The sequence below is a fragment of the Malaya genurostris genome, chromosome 1 (assembly GCF_030247185.1).
Source record: "Malaya genurostris strain Urasoe2022 chromosome 1, Malgen_1.1, whole genome shotgun sequence".
Taxonomy (NCBI): Eukaryota; Metazoa; Arthropoda; class Insecta; order Diptera; family Culicidae; genus Malaya; species Malaya genurostris.
The window spans coordinates 151,797,823-151,821,344 of record NC_080570.1 but is presented as its reverse complement, the minus strand read 5'-3'; the positions used below and the strand labels follow the sequence as shown (position 1 = coordinate 151,821,344).

The 23,522-nt window shown below is 39.6% G+C and overlaps 1 protein-coding gene across 1 annotated transcript in view; it reads right to left on the bottom strand.

The window, feature by feature from the left end:
• The window catches only part of LOC131426193 (mitogen-activated protein kinase kinase kinase 7), a 60,833-nt gene extending 40,942 nt beyond the window's left edge, over window positions 1-19,891 (bottom strand). Inside the window, exons 1-5 of the mRNA XM_058588735.1 lie at window positions 19,489-19,891; window positions 19,125-19,424; window positions 18,548-19,051; window positions 18,057-18,482; window positions 17,929-17,989 (exon numbers count right to left, since the gene is read on the bottom strand). Coding sequence (XP_058444718.1) covers window positions 17,929-17,989; window positions 18,057-18,482; window positions 18,548-19,051; window positions 19,125-19,424; window positions 19,489-19,572 — 1,375 coding nt within the window. The 5' untranslated portion in view covers window positions 19,573-19,891. The remainder of the gene's footprint in view (window positions 1-17,928; window positions 17,990-18,056; window positions 18,483-18,547; window positions 19,052-19,124; window positions 19,425-19,488) is intronic.
• Between the last annotated feature and the right edge of the window lie 3,631 nt (window positions 19,892-23,522).

Genomic DNA, 23,522 nt, shown 5'->3' with positions numbered 1-23,522 from the left:
GTCTGGGTTCTGAGTAACATTTGTGCACACTATTTCAGAGATGTTCTATTGAAACAAATAAACAGCTACACAAGTGGTGACAGAAAAAAATTGGGTGCAGCCATAAAAATTGACTGATTTACAATTACTGTTAAATGACAACGGTTTTCGACTGCGTCCACACTTTCTGAGACAGTCTTTCTAACGTAAAACAGGGACACCCTAGTATTTTTGGTCATTGGTCATTTTTAAGTTTAACAAACAACCAATTGAAATTGAATTCTTAATTTAAAAATTTCACGATATTTGGAAAAATTTCCGATTGAATTAAGATGTGGTAAAAATGAAAAACATCGAATAAAATCATAACCACGTGCCCTTCGAACGAACCTCGGTTCTAGAGACACGTCAACGTCGAAAGGACCCAACAACGATGTCAGCGATGCAAGAAATAGAGAGCCAAACCAATAACAACATACTTCCCATATTTTGTTACCTGTCATGTGTCCCGAATGACGTAATGATGTTCAAAACAGCAGAAGATCGGTGCACATTTTCACTTGAATAAAAAAAAAATTGTATGTAGATATACTCGAACTATACGACAACTGCAACAAGGTTAGTTTTGCACTCTCAGGCAAATGACGCTCGGGCCCAGGACTCGACCGTCCGATGTAAGCACAGAAGATCGCAAAGAAATGAAGAAGAAGAAAAAACGCAACGGCTAGCAGTCGTGTGGGTATTTAAATGTGTAAATGTCTTCTAATTAACTATTTAATTAAGTCTAATTAATTTGCTGGTAAGAGTGGTGCACCGTCCTTCCCGCGGTTTCCTCCGGCCGCTGGCCCCCCCATCGGCTCGATTCAGGTGCTATTCCGAATCGTCAGAAAAATCCTTGCCTTAAGAGTCATTTACTGGTCCGACTCAACGAGAGCATGTGATGAATTTTATTTTTACGCGTGCTAGCAAATTAGCATAGTTTTCCTATGATTGCTAATTTCTTCCGTGCACTACACATGCTCTGGTTTTATTCGGGCGGGTTTTATTTTTTCTCTATTCGCCGCTGCAGATGCACACGAATAACTAGCTAGCTCGGTTGCCGCTCAGTGCTGCCGGAATGTGCCCGCGATGTGCTGGGTTTGCCAGAAACGGAGACCCCAAGACGTTGGCAGCACTGCCACTCACAGCTGCAAAGTTGCATCTGCGTGCCATCGAGGTGATGAACCGCTCCGGTGATTTATCTCTCAGTAATGCGTGCAGAAGAATTCGCTGTCATTCGAGAGGGTATGTTTTCTCTTCTTGTTCATCTTCATTTGCGCACACTAAGCAGCTACTGTTTGGGCCCGCATTTCGAATGCCGAGGGACAATTTACTGGCCCCGACACAACAAAGTTCGCGCATCTTGGATATGCTTTCACTTGTTCGCGGGCGCGCGCCCCACTGAATTTGCACTTTCGCCTGCATCCGCTCTGCCACCACCGCCGCCGCCTAAACTGCAGTCAAGTGTACTGAATTTACACACCAAACTGTCTCGGCGGACCAAAGCAAGCTAGCGCGTGAATTCTGGTGATGGGGGGCAGATACCATTTCAGTCACCGAATGAGTCACCAGCTGGGTGAATCGAATCAATTTCACCGCTCTCAACCACGGGTGGGTGGTACGACAAGTCGAGCCAATCCGGACAATGATAAATATGAAAACTGCTCGACGGAAATCGGTGAAGGGGCCGCCGCCGGGTCATTGAAACGCGACCGGGGTCGGTAGCACTGATTGACACATTTAGTACATCGAAACAAGAATGACAGTGAGGCAATTCGAGAGAATTGTCATATGCGAAACTGAATGACGATCACGAAAAAATTTGGACTTCTATAAAATTTCGTTTCTAGAAGAAAGCTGAAGACAAAGTGACGAATCGCAATCTGGTTGATATTGGAGAATTCATCATCCGAATAGCATCTCACGGCTCCCAGTAAAAAGTTCTCGCATCATTAAAATACGACTGGACAATGCGCAATTCAGGCCCCAGTGTGGTTCTTAGCCTCTTGTCGAGTCACTCCTATCCCTACCTCTCCGCGGTGCCTTCTGGGGTACGAGCAACCATAGGAAAGATCGGGTAACTTACCCCGGTGGGACCGTGGTCGTATGCTGACAGGGAAGGGGGTCCTCCTTAGAGGATGTCGGAGCGTCTGTACTCCATGTTAGGAGCGGCTTCAAACAGCGTCTGTTCTGATATCCAGCGGCTGAGCATGAAATGCTGCATCCCGTCCAGCTAAATCCAAGGTGGCAACCCCACCAACGGGATCGTCCTAGTGCTAGTTGGGACGTTAAACAGAGCAAGCACGATGATCCTCCGGCAAGACAGGGGTTGGCGTAGGCCTAATAAGCCGCCCATAAAACATTAATTACAAACAATACAGGAGAGAATACGACCCGGAACAATCGGTGTTGGGTAAGATTCGTCAGCGAGTGATTGGGTGGCAGCCGATCAACGCTAGGATGTGTAAGTTGAGAATTAAAGGCTGTTTTTTCAATTACAGCATCATCAACGTGCACTGCCCATATGAAGGGAGACCCGATGACGAGAAAGAAGCGTTCTACGTGCAGCTGGAACAAGCCTATGACGGCTGCCCACGCAGAGACGTAAACACTGGGACACTGCACCTTCCTTCCGAAAGTGCCGCTTGACAATTGCCCAATACCTTTCAATTGGCCGAAGATCCGGGCAGTTCGGTGGGTTGATGTCCTTTTCCACGAATTGTACATTATTTTTTGACAACCACTCTAGAACGGAGTTGGCGTAGTGGGCTGAAACCAAATCCAGCCAGAAGAGAGGAGGAACCTTATGCTTTCTGTACAGTGTCAGCATTCTCTTCTTCAAACATTCTTCCTCGTACACCTTGGCGTTAATTGTGCCCTTCGTTAAGAAAATCGACGACCGCAAACCACAGGTACAAATTGCTTGCCAGACCAACCCCTTCTGTCCAAACTTTTCCATCGCCACCGTGGTGTCAGCGTCGTCCAGGTCCTGGTACACCGATTTCGTATAATATTGCGGTCCGGGCAGCGCTCGAGAGTCTTCCTTGGCGTAGGTTTCGTCGTCGATCAGGATGCATCCGTCTTTATTCTGTAGAATCCGGTTATACAGTTTTCGCGCTCTTGTTTTGGCCTGAACTTGCTGTACCAGGAACTTTTTCGGCACCTTCTGCTTCTTGTACGTTGTCAGGGAGTTCCGAACTTTGATCCGTTGAATCATCCCGATGCTGGTGTTGAACTGCTTGGCCAAATCCCGCGTCGACGCCGATGGGTTTTTTCCTGATGTACTTAACCACTTTTGAGTCCCGGGCGGGCGGATTTCTTTCGCGTTTCCGGATCAATTCGACTCATCATTGAAACGATAAACCGTACCGAAACCAATCGATTGCTCAGCTGTTATTGATATGTAAACAAACATGTCACCGCAAACACGCTGCCAAAAAATTAAGCCATTTCAGAGTAATAACTGTTTGAATGTTGCTAACTACTTATCGATACACTCCTTAGTTGAATAGTTTATTATGATGTTAAATTGTCATCAACTTAGTTTAATTTATATCAGTACCCAATGAAAGACAGACTAGAAAACAATTGATGTATGAGCCAACGAAATTGTGAACATAGCACAAAGACGGGTGGGTAATGACAGAAACATAACCGGTTGATATGAATGAGAATGATATAGATTGTTCGAGCTCTTCACTATAAATCAATTCACAGTTGAGTGTATAGCTATTTCGAATGCAAATGACCATTTGGTCCTGGAACTTGGAATGTGCCGGTGTTATATACTTCAAGTTTTCTTGCTGTGTATGTTGATTTCAGCTGCTAATTAGATCGCCTTGATCACAGAGACAAATTAAATGTATGTTGCACTATTACATTCGTTTAGAAAGAAACGTTGTTTAAAAATAAGCTTAGTTATTCTGAAAATCAAATTTTATTAGATTTGCTGACACGAAAAGGAAAACGCACGATGGGTATTTGTCAAACTCAAGCACGGCAGCCAATTTTGAGGCAGTGAGTTTACATACATAGGGGTTTGGCTTTGTACAAATAAGTTTTAGCTCCAAATTCAGTAAGCAATCCATTCGTGGTTTTTGTGCGGTTATCGCAGATAATTTTTTATGAGATTCTTGCCAAGTAGAGTTTTTTGTTCATTACTTTGTTTTATCAAAAAATGCTACTGAATCCCATTGAATTCTTGTTAATCTTACGGGGAACAGAAAATTCAGAAGGTGAGAAAATGGGTTCCTCATGAGCTGAATGGTAGACATAAGAAAAAGCGAAAAATGTCGAGTGAAATTTTGCTTTCTCGGCGTCAAACCAAAGGGTTGGATGCTTCGGATTCTGACAAACGACGATTTTCAGAATCCCAAGCGCAGATCTTGGGCCGATCTCGGACAACAATCGACATCAACTGCAAAACCGCAAACTCGCTTCGGAAAGAAAATGACGCTGTGTTTAAACCAGGAGAAACTGTATGTACTAATCGCGATCGACAGCAAATGAGAAAATTGAATCGAGCATTGCAACCAGAATGCTTCACAAGACATGAGTAGGTCAAATGCCAGCACGACAACGCCTCCACACTCAAACAGCGAAAGCGATCAAGAACATCTTTTTTGAACTTAGATGGGGATTTTTACCCATTTTTCTCAAGACTTGGCCCTTTCCTACTATCATTTGCTTTTATCGATGTCTCACTTCACTGGTTATGAAGATGTGTAAAAAATGGCTTCAGGACTGGATCGCTTTAGAAGATTTACAGTTCCTTCGACGTAGTATTCGTGAGTTGAAAGAAGGATGGAAGGATGGATTGTTCATTTTTGTTTCATCCAATTCAAGATACACGAGTTTACGTATAGTCATAGTAATATTAGTTACTGTGGAATTTTTGCAACTATTCAGGTTCAATCGCATACGTCCGGGAATGTCTGTGACATTAGTCACCCGGTATTTTTTTTTATTTTTTGGATTACAGTAATCTGTTAATATAAAATATGAGGAGGTTTTATGCCTGCTGGAGAGGAACAGATTGTGTATTTCAGATCCACCGAGCTTTGCCCTGCTTCCAACTAAATAAATAGATGGAGTTTAAAAATACTGTGCAAATTCTTATGCAGACGAAGAGGTTGGGACAAACTCCAACATTGGTTCAAAAAATTCCCTCATCGGCTCAGTGATCACCACCAATATTGTCAACCATCCCTCCACTAGAGAGGAACACAAGAAGGGATCCGTTCCTTAGCTTGCCGAATCCTAAAATTGCAGTTTCTAGAGCACAAGAGTGCAAACAAAACGAAAAACAAAATTAAAAGCTAAATGTCAAGAGCGCTATTCACGCCCGAGTGCCGAACAGCGAACAGATTTGACATCTCAAGGGTCACGCTGTGTCATCTCGAAGAAGCAAAAAAAAACCAACAATTTGGCTCTCGATTCCCCCGGTTGGCCTTGGCGAGGGGAGGGTAGCGAATTCTCGCCAGCAATCGCACAATAAATCTCTTCTCGGTCCAATTTTAATGCATCAATAAAATTTCGAACATTTTAGAATCTTTCCTTCACTCTTCTTTGCCTAGGCATTTCCCAGAGATCAAATCTGCTTGAGAGACTGTTCTTCGCAAAAGGCCAACATCGATCCTCGGTGCGATGACTCAGCGGCACTGTCATGCACGGGACGACTCTCGATCAGGCGGAGAGAGAGAGAACAGATTCCACAGTTTGTAGAGCTCTGCTCGAGCGCAACAAAAAAAAAAGAATAAGAAAAAATAAACCGAAAACCGAAGCCAGAAGCAACAGCTGTTGCGCTAATGTTATGTCAAGCTCGCTTAGCGGGGTAATCGGTTTGGCGATGCTGTCAGAATTTTAGCATACTTTCGTTACGACGACACACATCAAATGCCACCCCATTTAGATTCACACTCACTCGGGGGGAAAATTCGTCGGTGACCGCGTCCGACCAGCCGCTAAGCTACTACAAGGGGTGTTGTAGCGGCGTACGGCTCATCCGATGCACGCCGCCAGGCTTCTTCCATTCCATGCCATGGCCGGACCACGGCTCGACGCTGTCGTCGGGTTGTTCGGGTTCAGACAGACGTGCACACAGACTGCGATTACTGTTGACGGATGTGCAAAAGAGAAAGATAGAGAGAGAGTATGTATTCGACGTCGCCTTTGGTTATCATCAAGTGCGTAAATATTGGGATCAGACGGATTAGCGATTCGAGCACAGGAAAAAGCGCTACTGTTTCTAAGAGTTTTATTTTCCTGATGAAACAGTGCTGACTTAGTTGTACTCTTGATATGCACAGTTACAATACTCTGTAATTTTCGCAAACATTCAGAAGAAGTAGAATGTTTTGTATTTTTAAACCTACTGCACACAATAATAAATTCCCGGAGAAGTCGTTTTGCCAATCATCGGCGTTTTCGCGTGTACATACAATATCGTTATCCATTTTTTTAGGAGTGATTTCCTGGTCCCTAAAAGAACCGATTTTATTAAATTTCTTCGTTTCTGCATAATGTTGAAGGTATTTTCCACGAACTCGAGGGACCAGCAGAATTCTTCCACGAAACAAATGAAGACAACGAAAAGTGGACAATGATGGGGAACATTATACAAAATCAGCCGTTCTAGTAGCTCTAAATGTTATCAAAAGAAGGTTACTTTTCTTTGCAAATCAAAGGTAAAAATCATCAAAATTCAGAATAATTTGATTAGCTACGTGCACTGTTCGCTGTGCGAAAATCGCTCATAACGAATGCAAATAAAGCCGGCATACGGCATATCAATATCGTGCAAAATACCACCTTCTGAAAGCATGAAATGAATCACGCAATTACATCATTCAGCTGCTGGTCGTTTGCGTTCGAGTAACAGAAAAAATGCATAAAATCGACCTGAAAAATGAAATTTAGATAATCCGAAACGATGTAGTCAACCTTAAAATTCTATACGTTGGCTTTTTGGTAGCCGTTAGAACCGCTCTTTTGAATGTTTGATCTACTATGTTCATCGCTCGCTCCGTTCGCAGTGCGGCTTTCGCTTCAAACAAGTGCGGAAAATTCATCAAAGTATGAACACATGTACAAATCGACAGTTCTAAGGGTAGTGATAGTGTTATAATTCGCAATTACGGTCAAATCATTTACTATTGAACCATTTTTAGTGTCTCTACATAGAATGAAGTAAAGATGGCTTTCCTCATATGTATTAATTTGATTTTATAAAAGCGATGTTTAAGCAGAATAAGTGACGTCACTAATACATACGACGTCCAGCTTCATGGGTGCCACGATACGGTGTGGAACTTTTGCACTGAACGGCCGGGCACACAAGCAAGTGGCAGATTTACTTTGTGCGCCGTTCGCCAAACGAGAGGCAACCGATTCGTTCGGAATTATGCTAATGAAAATCATTGTCAACCGTGTCGTAAGTTGGAGAAATGGTAACTTTCGTTTTTTTTTATGTGGAACACATCTTTATTTTCTATATAGGGGTGCAAATCAGAAACTCAAGGAAAAATACACGTAGAAATGTGGTCAGGTTTTAAACACTTACAGCTCAGTCTATTTTGTATCAATTATTAATATTATTTCATCATTTGATTGGAAATATTTCTAAGTTTCGATTTGAATGTATCAAGACCCTTTTTTTCAATTATATATGAATGAAATTTTGATTAGTAGCGAGCAGTGTCCTATTTTGTCTGCTAAAAATCTTCTTTTGAAAGAGTAAGCGATATATCAAAGGGAAAGCATCGCTCTGATTGGTCAATCGATGCAAAAGCGAAGCTGTTGGAAGCACGCGAATCTGTAAATATAAGCGAAATTATAGCTAACGTTTCAGCCTACGTGTAGCATCCCAGAGGTAAGTTGTTGCTAGGCAGCAAGACAAAAAGTGCCATAAAACGATTTGAAGCTTTAATTGGTATGCTCTGATCTTGTGTCATGCCAGCTCGGATGAAATTCCATGTTATATCGTTTCGCCTGAGAAGTTGACAACTACCCAGGGTAAATTTTGAGTGCTTAAGATTAATTTCTAATTTATATAAGATGAACTCGATTGATGATGAGAAAAAGTTTATCGCTTCAACCGAAATCGCAGAATGGTAGAGAATTTTAACGCTATAAAAATAACTGCTTGCATACAAAACTTGAACACAAGCTTGGCGATGAGAAGCTTAAATATCGAAATGCACATCGCAAGTATGTACAAAGATATAATTGCATACATTTGAGATATTGATGTAATTTTGTCGGCTATAAAACAAATACAAATCAAGACAAACAATGTTCGGTGTTGGTTCCTAATCAAGATCAATCTAAGCATTTGCGGATTCAAAAGTGTGACGATTGATTGAACTGTTTGATTGTAGATCATTAGAAATTTTGGTTGCCTTGTTCCACATCAATGGCTCGAACAACCCCATGGGGCTGATCCTTGTAGTTTTTTTCAGAGTCCAAAGCATTCTACAAAGATTTAATGAGATTTTACTTGAAATGGACAGTTTCTTAGCAGAACAATGTACCAAAATAAATGTGCATTTTTTAAGTGATCTGCCCCTTGTCGACAGCCATCCTACATCAATCTCGCGGTTATATCTCTAACATTAACTACTACAATTTTTTCGTTATATTTTCTTATAGTAAAACATTTCAAGAATATTATATGAAATTTTCAAGCCCATCGGAACAAAACTCTGGAAGTTATGGGTCGCTCCCCAGAAAAATAAACAGTTTCCTTCGATTTTATAGACAATAAACTTTAAAAGCGTTTTTGTCGAAAGCAATGTTAAATACGGATAATGACAGATTTTTTCTTGAAAAATTGCATTTCTGACAAAAAATAAAAAGAAACAAAACATTAAAATCAAACAAAAACGTAAGTGACGTAACCGAGTCTGCACAGTCCTACCAGAAGCAGATTTGTACGAGAAAATCAAACCACAATTGTTGGGCGGAACTTGATCGGAAGAATAGGTATAAAGCGAGAAGACTAGTGTTTGTTGTCTGATGAACAGAGAAGATATTTGGATATATGATACCGGTCGTGAGGCGGCTAGTATTTAGACCATGCTCGATGTACCGCTTGTCAGACCCAGTTGTGTGCTAGAGCCGTGTCTATCACAGCTTCAGGGTGACGAAATGACGAAATAGTAACGCGCACGTATGCACGGATTGCATAAGAACGTAGGTTCGAGTCCTGTCTCTGAGCGAATCTTTTAATGTGGAACACATTTTTGTTTTCAATATGGGGGTGCAAACTAGAAACTCAAGAAAAATACACGTAGAAATGTGGTCAGGTTTTGAACAATTACAGCTCAGTCAATTTTGTATCAATTATTAATATCATGACACCATTTGATTGAAAATATTTCTACGTATTTATTTGAATGTTCATAGCCATGTATTTTTAATAGTATATCATTAAAATGTTGATTATTAGCTAGCAGTGTCCGGCATACCGGATTTCCCTGCCATAGTCGACGGTTTTGAAGGAGTAAGCGATATATCAAAGGGAAAGCATCGCTCTGATTGGTCAATCGATGCAAAAGCGAAACTGTTGGAAACACGCGAAGCTATAAATATAAGCAAAATTATAGCTAACGTTTCAGTCCTACACGTAGCTTGCTAGAGGTAGGTTGTTGCTAGATAGCAAGACAAAAAGTGCCATAAAACGATTTGAAGCTTTATTTGCTATGCCCTAATCTTGTGCCATGAAAGATTGGATGAAATCCCATGCTATGTCGTTTCGCCTGAGAAATTGACAACTACCCCAGGGTAAATTTTGAGTGCATAAGATTAATTTCTTATTTATATAAGATGAACTCGATTGATAATCAGAAAAAGTTTATCGCTTCAGTCGAAATCGCAGAATGGTAGTAATGGATGGTAGAGAAACGCTATAAAAATAACTACTTGCATACAAAACTTGAACACAAGCTTAACGAAAAGAAGCTTAAATATCGATATCTGTATCGCAAGCATGTGCAAACATATAATTACATACATTTGGGCTATTGATGTAATTTCGTCGTCTAAAAACCTGTTTTTATCCACCTAGTGGTGTAATGATGCCTTTCTCATGTACATATAATATTGTGGTATTCTATTCAAAAAATTTCTCTTCGATTTTTGAAAGAAACCAAGTGATTGTTTATGCATAACATACAGAATAAAACAGTGCTTTGATTGCGTAAGCCATAAGAGAACGAAATGGGTTCACTATTATATGCACTTCCGGCACCGGAACCCGAGAACCGGTACAGTCAAAGTCGGTTCGTACGGCCACCAACTAACATGACACACAAACTCTTCTAGTACGCACTCTATAACTCCGGATTCGGAAGTCGGATCCGGATGAAATTCAGGAATTCCGCATGGGACCGGGAGACCTTTCATTTGAATATTAGTTTGTGGAAATTGGTCAAACCATCGCTGACAAAAGTGAGTGATAACCATTTTGGTATATATGACCACTATTTCCGGTACTTCCGGAACCGGATACCGGGAACCAGGATAGCCGGAATCGGTTTGTTTAGTTGCCTACTGATAATGACTATCGATTTGTGTAGTTTTGAGACCAGTTTAGAAAAAATTTCACGTTTTTTGCTTCGCCGGTTTAAGTGACGGTGTACAATATTGAACACACTTTACCCTATAATTCCGGAACCGGAAGTTGGATCCGGATGAAATTCAGGAATTCCGTATGGGACCGGGAGACCTTTCATTTGAATCTAAGTTTGTGAAAATCGGTCAAACCATCGCTGAGAAAAGTGAGTGATAACCATTTTGGTATATATGACCACTATTTCCGGTACTTCCGGAACCGGATACCGGGAACCAGGATAGCCGGAATCGGTTTGTTTAGTTGCCTACTGATAATGACTATCGATTTGTGTAGTTTTGAGACCAGTTTAGAAAAAATTTCACGTTTTTTGCTTCGCCGGTTTAAGTGACGGTGTACAATATTGAACACACTTTACCCTATAATTCCGGAACCGGAAGTTGGATCCGGATGAAATTCAGGAATTCCGTATGGGACCGGGAGACCTTTCATTTGAATCTAAGTTTGTGAAAATCGGTCAAACCATCGCTGAGAAAAGTGAGTGATAACCATTTTGGTATATATGACCACTATTTCCGGTACTTCCGGAACCGGATACCGGGAACCAGGATAGCCGGAATCGGTTTGTTTAGTTGCCTACTGATAATGACTATCGATTTGTGTAGTTTTGAGACCAGTTTAGAAAAAATTTCACGTTTTTTGCTTCGCCGGTTTAAGTGACGGTGTACAATATTGAACACACTTTACCCTATAATTCCGGAACCGGAAGTCGGATCCGGATGAAATTCAGGAATTCCGTATGGGACCACGAGACCTTTCATTTGAATCCTAGTTTGTCAAAATCGGTTCAGCCATCTCCGAGAAAACCTAGTGAGATTATTTGACACATACACACACACACACATACATACACACACACACACACACAGACATTGCTCAGCTCGATGAACTGAGTCGAATGGTATATGACACTTGGCCCTCCGGGCCAATTTTCACTACTCGGTTTTTCAAGTGATTGCATAACCTTTTTATATGAGAAAGGCAAAAACAAATACAAATCATGACAAATATAGTCTATATTTTGGGTTCGCGTGTTCGGTGTTGGTTCATAATAAAGACTAAGCAGACTCTCGTGCATTTGCGGATTCAAAAGTGTGACGATTAATTGAAAATGTCGATCATTAGAAATTTTGGTTGTCTTGTTTCACATCAATGGCTCGAACAACCCCATGGGGCTGATCCTTGTTGTTTTTTTTTCCAAAAAATCATCTTTTCTATGAGTTTCTTGATCATTTGACTTCTTCAGTATGGTATGTTTCCACTCAACCATTGCAAACACTGAACTTAGTTTATGGCGACTTTACGTCAAACCAATTAAAATTAATAAATCGGTAAATAAAATAAAATTCACCGGTAATAGTGAAGTGAAGCTCCAAAAACGAAACTCACTTCGATTTCTCAGCAACGGTGTTCAACTGATTTTCACGAATCATTATTCAAATTAAAGCTCGCATTGTCTTAAAAGATACTGTGTAATTTCATCCAAATCAAACTTCCGGTTCCGTAATTGAATGGCGATTAGTGTAAAAACTTTCAAGCCGTCATACAAAATGACGATGCAAACCCAGCACGCATCGATACGCGCTGGTACGGAATAAGAAAACACCACTGCCTTTTGAACGAAACACACAACGTGCTTTATTCAATTTCGTATAGCGTGCAGGGTTGCCACATTCAAATCTATATTTTTAGGAGCAAAATCTGTAAGTCGGTATCGAGGGATCAAAATTCAGTATTGAAAATCTATATATTAAAAAGGATGAGAAGGTAATTAACTTGTACCCACTTGTTGGTATTATCACAAAATCATGATTACGATTCTATTATTTAAAAGTATACTTTTCGCCTTTCTCATATAGAAAGGTTATGAAAAATTGACTAGTAAACTTAGAACACAGAAAAAAATTATGAATTTTACAGGTAGCATAATTCTACAAACGATACAATTCATAACTACTTAATTTGTCAAATGACGCAATATTCCATTTGTACACATTTTTACAGGCTCCGAGTGTAATTTGCACTCGGCTACCAAGTGTAAAAAATGAAAATAGTTATGTGTACTTAGCACAAATCCGGTACCCACGTGGTACCAAACCCCTAAATAATTACCAAGTGCCGCTGTACGGATTTATATGTATCAATTATTCATTGAGCAGATGCGTGCTTCTGTGACTCAGTCGATTAGTTGGAGTGCTTTGTGATCTAATGTTTCTCGGTTCAAGTACCGTTGTTGCTATCGATTTTTTGTTTTTTTTTAATTTCATTCGATATCAAGCCATGTAAAGTTCATTTTTCACAATTTTACATGTTCTTGAATATAAATTTGGCGTAAAATAAATTATATAAAAAAATATTAATTTGTGTGAAATATGACGCTCCATTTATGTGCATCTTATAAGATGTAAAATCACAAGATGTTTTCGAACTGTGTAGTAGTGTCCTATAGCATTCGATACAGTTCATCGGGCTGAGCAATGTCTGTGTATGTGTATGTCAAATAATGACTCTCATTTTGCTCAAAGATGGCTTGATCGATTTTCATAAAATCTTAGGCTCAAATGAAATGTTCTATAATCTCATAGGTTTCTGTTGAACTGTTGATCTGTTCATCCGGATACGATTTACGGTTCCGAAACTATAGGGTAAAGTATGTTTAAAACTTCAAACCGCCATTTAGTGCGACGATGCAAAGTAAAGAAAATTTTGTCGTGAATACGACTTACTTTACTATGGGGCGCCTTTTCAAAATTTACCCTCTAGGAGAGTGATAAGTTTTTGATCGTGAATATCTCTTGTTATACTTAACGCAACAACATAATTTTTTCTCCATGCTATCAGCAATATAATCAGAAATTTGTGATTAAATTTTCAACAGTGTAAAAAATTCTTAAATAACTCAAAATCTATTTTTTCTCAAACTTTTGGAAACAACGAGGAAAACTCATCTCGTTTGCTTGTCTTTTTCGCACTAGGACGACGGTTTTGAGGTAGTCAGGCATATATCAGTTGCGGTGTTATACTGGCCGAGTGTAGTAGTTAAATCTTGACCGAGAATTATTCATTTTTTCTAGTACGTTAGACGGAACTGGATGTCGTGCTGATGTTCTTCATCACCATCAGTAATAATGAGGTGGAAAAAATTTGCTCAGGTGGTGCTCTTCTTCGCATTCAGACGTCGTGGCTAGCAGTAAACCAGCAGTAGTAGAGAACTGAAATTTTAGTTAAATTCAAGAACTACCCTCAGAACCTAGATTCTGGTCCACCTGAATTCTGAAGTTATTTTTTATGTGGAACACATTTTTGTTTTCTATATGTTAGCAACTCAAGATGTGGTCAGGTTTTGAACAATTACAGCTCAGTCAATTTTGTATCAATTATTAATATTATGTCACCATTCGATTGGAAATATTTCTACGTATTGATTTGAATGTTCAAAGCCATGTATTTTTAATTGTATATCATTGAAATAATGATAAATAGCTAGCAGTGTCCTATTTTGTCTGCAAAAAATCTCCGGCATACCGGATTTCCTTGCCATAGTCGACGGGTTTGAAGAAGTAAGCGATATATCAAAGGGAAAGCATCGCTTTTGAGTGCATAAGATTAATTTCTAATTTATATAAGATGAACTCGATTGATAATGATAAAAAGTTTATCATTTCAATCGAAATCGCAGAAAGGTAGAGAACCGCTATAAAAATAACTGCTTGCATACAAAACTTGAATACAAGCTTGGCGATATTCGTATCGCAATCATGTACAAACATATAATTGCATGCATTTGGGCTATTGATGTAATTTCGTCGGCTACAAAACGAATTCAAATCGCGACAAATAGTCTAAATTCTGGATTCGCAGACTCTCGTGCATTTGCTGATTCAAAAGTGTGACAATTAATTGAAAATTTCGATCATTAGAAATTTCTGTTTCCTTGTTCCACATCAATGGCTCGAACAACCCCATCGGGCTGATCCTTGTAGTTTTAAGTTCCGAATTTAGTTTCATACTTCTATTTCAAAATTTCGTTCCAGATCACAGATTCAGAATTTAAAACTATAACTCTATAACTGAATCATATTTCAGGATTTTGAAAATGGTTTCAAACTCAGTTGCTTATTCAGGGATTCGAATCCAGAGATATGGTTTAGGATTTTTCAGAATTCATGAACAAAATTCAGGATATGAATTTTAGATCTGGATTCTGAAACTATGTAAATATTGGGTCTGAACACCGAACCTTCATTTAAAAACTGAATTCAAAACTTTAATTTCTGAATTGAATTTCAGAATTTAATTCATCAATTCAGTCTCAGCATTCATTTCCAGAATTCGGAACCTATACGTTGGAACTAAATTGTGGACATGATTTCTGGAATTAGATGCTGGAACTGAAATCAGTTTCTATATTAAGACTTGGAATTCAAGTTCAGAATTTAGCTCTATAACGCAATTTGGAAAATTTTAAAAATAACTTCAGTTCCCTATTTTCTAGAACTAAATTTATGACCTGGGTTTTTGATCTAGATTCCGAAAATTTGCAACTGAATTCGGAGCGTGCCCCAAATTTATATATTAGTTCTTAAATTTTAACAATTATAAACATTGGACAAATTACGCAAAGTGGTTTTTTAGAACCACTCAAATATTTCCAAAGGATTTGGAGTATTTCTACTAGTATCTAAATCTACAAAACTGTATTTGTTCCGTGTTATTTAATTTTATGGTAGAAGATGTTTGCCGTCAATTAATCGTACTGTAGTATAGCTGCATCCTAAAAATTCTGGAAGCGAAGCAATGAAAGTTGCAAAATATACACAATCTAATACGAATGATTATCTCTATTCGGAAGTGAAAAAGAAATATGTCAGTTTTATTCGTATTCACGTCCTCCAGTTATGTCTGTGACATTACCCACCCGCCTTTTTTTATTAACCTGAATTAACTGTTTACAAATTTAAAAGGTTATGTTAGTTCATACCCAAAGAAAATGTTTTATTTTATTCACGATTGAAAAATATATTCCTTGACAGAATCTTCTAGTGATATTTTTGGAAATATAAGTAATATGAAAAAGGCATCATTACACCACTAGGTAGATTAAAAAAAGTTTTTTTTAAATAAGCATCACTATCCTCACACAGAAAGGCAACGCAAATGTCAAGCGCTTGGTTTGAGAAATGATGCCAAATATTTGACTTAAACGCTGAAGCATGCTGTTGTGAACTACTCGAATCAATCTGGATTAATTGGTGTCGAAAATGAGCCTAAATTATTTTCAAAAATTATCTTAAAGACTGTCCCAGAAAGTATGGACGCAACCAGAAACCGCTGCCATTTCGCAATGGTTCAGAATCTGTCAATTTTTATGGCTGCGTCCTGTTGTTTACACTCTTCTCCAACCACTTGTGCAGTTGTTTATTCGTTTTCATTAGTTTGTTTCTAAATGCGTGGACTTTCAGCAGAGCAGCGTCGAAAAATTGTGTACAAATGGTGTACAGAACGCGGACTGTCACCGAGAAAGATAGCAAAAATGGAAGGAGTAAGTAAAAAAGCCGTGCGAAATGCAATCAGGAAGTTCGGTGAGGATAAACCGAAGCATCGATCAGGCCGAGGGTTCGAAAGCTGTACAATACGATTCTTGCTGGAAATTTTAACTGCATAATCACGGACGACGAAACCTACGTGAAACTCGATTACAATTCCTTGTCGGAACCACAATATTATACGGTGCGAGAAGGGCAAGTGTTCAACCGGTCCGAGACATCGATTGAAGTCGAAAAATTTGGTAAGACAGCTATAGTTTGGCAAGCAATTTGCTTCAATGAACAGCGAAATATACATCAAGGAATGCTTACAAAAACGACTTCTACCCATGATTCGAAGCCTCAAGGATCCTGTTGTCTTCTGGCCAGATCTTGCTTCTTGCCACTACTCGAAATCAACGGTAGAATGGTATACTACCAAAAATGTCACTTTCGTCCCAAAAGACATGAATCCACCAAATTGCCCACAACTTCGACCAATTGAGGAATTTTGACCATTAACGAAGGCACATCTTAGGAAACATGTCTCGGCAGCCGAAACCATTCAACAGTTCGAAAAAGATTGGAAAAAAGTGTCAAAACTCGTCGCCAAGAAGTCTGTACGGAATTTAATGAGGAACGTTCGCAAAAAGGTGCGCCAGCTAGTCTACAATGGCTAAGTAGCAAATGTTGAGATTATTTATTCTGTTGTTGTAGTCTAATATTATCAGTATATCGGAAAAAAATTAATATCTAACACTTGTGAATTATTTACAGAAAAATCAATGTGCGTCTATACTTTCTGGGACAGTCCTAAATTAAAATGCAAAATATGTGAGACTGTTTCGATGCAAGCGAACGGCAATTGTGTGCCTAAAAACTAGAATTCCAAATTTTCATAAATTGGATTGCAAAAAAACTCTCGCAGAACAATTAAATGTGAACTGTTTCTTTGCGTTTTAAAAACTACGAGAAAAACTTGGAAGGTCGGAAAATGGGCGTCGCATGAATTGACTGATACGGAAGAAAGCACACCGAAGTCTTTTCTTTATCGAATTGTTACTGCCGATGATTCGTGAATTCCAAAGAACATATTTAGACCGCGGCGACAATGTCAAATCGACCGCCTTCGGAAAGAAGGTCACGCTCTGTATTTTCTGAGATCAGCGTGGTGTCCTATGGTATTACCTTCTAAAACCTGGTGAATCGGTTAGTGCTGAACGTTACCAGCAACAATTGGCCGATTTCAATCGTGATATACGCCAAAAACTTCCCGATGTACGAAGCCAAGCAACACATTCCTTGATGACATTGCAATACCACATCGCACTAGATCCTATAAAGATTTCGTTGAGTGTTGCCACTGGGAAGTATTTGAAGATACGTGTTAATTTTTTTTCGTATTCACGGCATCCAATTATGTCTCTGACTTCAACCACTCACTTTTTCCAATTTAGCCTTTTCTACATAACATACACTGAAGTCTATGGTTCACCTGCGGAATACGTACCGCACAAAAAAATCGACTTTTGGACGTTTAAAAAGTAACTCACAAACTCAGAAAGCGATGTGACATTCACAAGGGACAAATTACAGTATAATGTTCGTAACGATTGTTCCTTTTAAGATTCAGCGTACATTCAACAGATGACTTCTTTAATCTTTTCCGGCAGTTACACTCGAGAAGCTGTGTTACTTCCATTTCAATATATAATTTTAATAAGAATTTATATCGTTCAACGTTTCGGTACTTACAGGCACTGTCAACCAGATCATGGAAAGACCCTTCGGTATCAACAGTTTTCCAGGTCATTGACTAAAAATAAAAACAATAGTAGATTAATAGAGAAAATGGTTTTCAACGGAAAGAATGCAATACAAACCGGATCGATGTCAACGGTCAACGGACCGTGCAGGTGACTAGTGGCAGCGCTGTTCGCAACCTGCGGTGGCGGGGATTTCGGTCTAACTCGACGAACGGCGGTATTTCGAAAGCCAAAATCCGGACTGCCGTAACCACCACCCGTTCCGGGACGCGCACTTTTGGTGTAGAGACCACTTGGAGTGACATTATTTTTTATCTGATAGCGACCATAATCGGTCCCTATGCTGTAAGCATCTCGGGTTGGCACACGGTACACCACATTGCTGCGAATGGCGGCAGCAATTGATGTGTTGGTGTCGGTGTGATTGGTGTTCTTTGACGTTACCGTGCTGTGATCTTTGCCATAATAAGTTGACTTGTAGCTTGATGTTGAACCGTGCCGGTTTGTGTCCAGGGTATTCTCCTCACACTGGTAGCTTTCATCCTGCAATTATGGTTTATGGTAAAACACGAAGGCATTGATAAAAGCTTCAATTTCATTGCATTTACCTCATCGTCATCAGGATCATCCGGATAAATGATGGGTTCGTTTTCTCCGGTGAAAAATTTGCACAACTGATTCATTGTGTCGACGACCTGCTGCATCGAGGGCCTATCGGCGGGATTCTGATTCCAGCAATTAATCATCAGCTGCGAGATCGGCTTCGGACAGTCGTCGATCAACCGGGGCCGGCTGCCCTGATGCACGCGCCACATGATGGCATACGAGTTTTCGATGTTCCGGAACGGTTGCTCCCGGGCAATCACCTCCCACAGAATGATGCCCCAGCTGAAAACATCGCACTTTTCCGTGTAGGTGGAACCTTCGAACACTTCCGGGGCCATCCAGGCGGCGCTACCCTTGTTGTTGGTCATTCGGGTCGATTTGTCGGTTACGGTACCGAAATCGCAAATCTTAAGCACCGTACCATCTCTCACCAGCAGCAAATTGGGAGGTTTCAGGTCACGATGAATCATCGCCTTCGGAGTCATATCGTGCAGGTAAGCCACTCCCTAACAAAAAGATTTTTTTTAAATTATAACTGATCCCTAATCTGATGGAACCCTGTAACAATCGAAAACATACCTCCGCACATTGCCTCGCCCAGCTCATGGCGTGAGCCGCCGTATAGATCGGTTTCGGTCGACAGTGCAAAGCCGTATGCAGCGAGCCACCGTCGGCATATTCCATCACCAGACAGACATCGGGCCGTTTGGTACACGCCCCGTACAGTCCGATGATGTTCGGGTGCGCCACCCGCGACAATTGCTTTACCTCGGTAATAAATGCATTCCGTTCCGACTCTTGGGTGATGTATTTTACGGCGACATAGTTACCCATCCACGTGCCCTTGATGACCGTTCCGAATGTGCCTTTCCCCACCGTCTGTAAAAAAAGGATCCAATTAGTCTCATTCCACGAAGGATCCTCTTTCGAAAATCAGCCGAACCCCAATAAATTCCACTTCTTTGATATCGATTTCGGTAACAAACGGTGGCAGAATTTCGTTCATGCTTTGTCTTTGAGCGGCCATCGGAACTGTTGGCGGTGTTTGGTTTGGTGCCGGAGAGCGCTGACTAGGATGTACACAAAACAAAAACACAAAACTGATCCGGCTTCAGGCCCGGAGATGATTTCCGCTGAGGAGTGCCGAATTTAACACTTTACCGAATTAAAACTAGTTGAAACATCAAACCATCTAGGAACTTCCGTTGAATTACGCGTTAAATCCGAACTAAGGCCATTATTTACAACCGCTATCTAGCTATCGATAAAAATGTACAGAGCACAATTTTTTCCTCTGCGTTCAATTGACGTTTCTTTGCTTTTCCGCAGATAGGCTGGCAAACCGATGCGAAGGCAGCTGTCAAACAGCAGCTGATCGGCGGAGCCGAAAATATTGGTTCGGAACGGACGGAAAGTGGAACGGTGTGTATGAATTTCGAGAAGGGCGTGTGCGACGTTGGTTGGAATGGATCTCGAAAAATCGTATCAAATCGAAATACTAATTCGCATTCCGGTATAGGAAATTCGTATGAAAAAGATAAATTTCAATGAAAACAAAACACCAGTATAGATTATATATGATTTCTGTTAATTTCAAGCTATAATAAAGTTGTTATGAACCAATTTCTCCCTTCTACATCAACAATTATATCTGTTTGATTTGAAGCAAAATTCTGATCCTGGCAAACGAAAAAAAAAAAAACGATTTGTGCTTTACATTTATATCAAGAAAAAATAATTAATTCATTTTAGCTATGATCTTCTTTGTATAATGACTACAACTAAGTATGGTGTTTGAATAAACCGTATCACTTTTATTCTTTATAATCCAGAGAATTTTTGTCTCCCGTTGCCCGTACTTTAGAACACACAGAGAAAAATATTGTAAATGTAACTAAACTTGAGTCTCACGCAACGATTTATTTCATTGAAATAGTGACAAAAGAAATTTTGGTTCAATATAGCCAATACTGTTGCTTGCTTTGATTTTTCTCCGTGGATTAGTTTGTTTCAATACATATTTTGATAAAACTAACAAACATTTTATTTGTGCGTTCCTGACAATTTCTTGACCAAAGCGGCCCTTACACGAGACAATATTGTTGTCAATACAAGGAGTATTGACAATACTTTTGATCGTGTAATGGAAACTTCATTGGATTGACGAAAATATTGTCAAAAAATCAAAACTGCTCATCAATCCGACAATACTTTCTCTCCAGAGAGAAACTGTTAAATATGTGCAATGACCTTTTCTCTCGATATTTTAATATTCATTTGCAATATTTGAAGCGCCAAACGCTTGAATTTTTCGAAAAACTCGGACTCAAGTTATCAAGCCAATTGGATTGATGGTGTTGACAATACTTTGGATTGACAATAATATTGTCACGTGTAAGGGCCGCTAAACAATTCCATATTAAATTCAACTTGCAAAATCAGTTTAAAATGAACTAACTTTAGATAAAGGTAATACACTGAGGTCTTTTTTATGCGGCTTTTTACGCGCCTTTTTTATGCGAATTTTCAGAGCTATGCGGTTTTTTTATGCGAAGTTTCAGAGTGATGCTGTTTTTTATGCGAATTCTCAGAGTTATGCGGTTTCCCTTCTGCGTTTTTTTTATACGAAGTTTCAGAGTTATGTGGTTTTTTTATGCGAAGTTTCAAAGTTATGCGGTTTTTTATGCGAATTTTCAGAGTTATGCGATTTTTTTATGCGGTACGTAAATTCGCATACAAAAAGACTTCAGTGTATTTGTCTTGCCAGTTTTGCCAGCGATAAGATGTTAACTTAAAAAGATTAGTATTTCAACTTACGCTTTTGTTTGTTAAAACCATTCATTTTGTTGTGTTTTTAAGAGTATCATTTCACTCTATCGAAATAATTTAAAGGCTTGTTTTTGGTACATTTTTCTTCGATTTATGTTTTTGTAAGCAATTTCAATCAATACCACAATCAAGCTCTAGTATATTACTTTTTATAGTATCCAATCATTTGATGCCCTTTCAATCCGGTCAAGACAGAGCTAACCTGCCTCAAATATTAGTTGTGAAGAAAACTTGTTAATTAACATGAATCAGAGTTGCAAATTTACTTACTGATTTGTTATTTTAAACAAGCTTCATTTCTCTGTGTGTTTAGGTTTTAGGTGTTCATTTCGTTTCCTTTAGACTTTTCAATGATTCACGTGTATGTATGGATAATTCAAAATATCACTAAACCTGCATAATATTACATAACACGTTTTTTTTATTACAGAAAATAATTGATGCAGGATCTCTATCTGGACCGGACTGATGGAACTTGATTGTGGTATGTGAAAAATGCGATCGTCCCACGACAAAACTGCTGTTGAAAAAGTTTAACTATTTGAAAATGGATCGGAATCGAAATAAAATTAGTTTAAAAGGTGACCTTGAAATATAGTTTGAAAGAAATCTTTTTTTAATTTTTATGATAAACAAAAATGTTTGATTCCAAAAAACAAAAGCGTGTGTTGAAATACTAATCGTTTTACGTTTATCATTTATTTCAACTGCCAAGTTTATAAATTCAAATTACTTTAGGTAAAGGTAAGAAATGAGTTTATTTTCGACTGTTAAGATAAATTTACTATGAAATTGTTTGTCAAGAAATTGACAGGAACGCACAAGTAAAATATTTATTATTTTTTTAAAATATTAAATCAAACTAATCCACTGAGAAAAACCAATAAGAAGAAAAAAAATTAGTAAAAATGTTACTAACTCACCAACTAAATGTCAATGATACGGCACCCATTCGCATCACACTTCACGAATTTCTTTAGAAACTGAATATTACGGGCTCAAAATCTAAGCTGGTAAGGGTGACATCGCAGCTGAACTCATCAAGATGGGCCCAGAAAAGTTGGCTACGTGTGTGCACCGATTATTAGTCAGAATCTGGGAAACCGAACAGCTACCGGAGGAGTGGAAGGAAGGGGTAATTTGCCCCATTCACAAGAAAGACGATCATTTGGAATGCGAGAACTTCCGAGCGATCACAATTCTGAGGGCCGTCTACAAAGTGCTATCCCAGATCATCTTCCGTCGTCTATCACCTAAAACGAACGAGTTCGTGGGAAGTTATCAAGCCGGCTTCATCGATGGCCGATCGACAACGGACCAGATCTTCACCGTGCGGCAAATCTTCCAAAAATGCCGTGAATACCAGGTCCCAACGCATCACCTGTTCATCGACTTCAAGGCGGCATATGATAGTTTCGACCGCGTAGAGCTATGGAAAATTATGGACGAGAACAGCTTTCCTGGAAAGCTGACTAGAATGATCAAAGCGACGATGGACGGTATGTAAAGCTGCGTAAGGGTTCGGGTGAACTATCCAGTTCATTCGGATCTCGCCGGGGACTGCGACAAGGTGGTGGACTACGGGCTCCAAAAGAATCTGCGGTCAAAAAAGATTCAATCCCGCACGAAATGTACCATGTATAAAACGCTTATAAAACCGGTGATTCTCTACGGACACGAAGCATAGATCATGCTCGAGAAGGACCTGCAAGCACTAGGAATTTTCGAGCGACGCGTGTTAAGGATGATCTTCGGCTGTGTGCAGGAGAACGGCGTGTGACGGCGAAAAATGAACCTCGAGCTCGTTGCGCTCTACGGCGAACCCAGCATACAGAAGGTGGCAAAAGCCGGGATAATACAGTGGGCAGGGCATGTTGCAAGAATGCCAGACAACAACCCTGCTAAACTGGTGTTTGCCACAGATCCGTTTCGAACAAGAAGGCGGGGAGCGCAGCAGGCAAGATGGGTGGACCAGGTAGAACGTGATCTGGCGAGCATTTGGAGTGATCGAGGATGGAGAGCGACATCCACAAACCGAGTATTGTGGCGTACTATTGTTGATTATGTGTTATCCTAAATCTCGGTTAATTTTTCAAAAGGGCGTATAAGCAAGTGACAGTTTCTCTTTAATTACTCTCTCTTTCGATT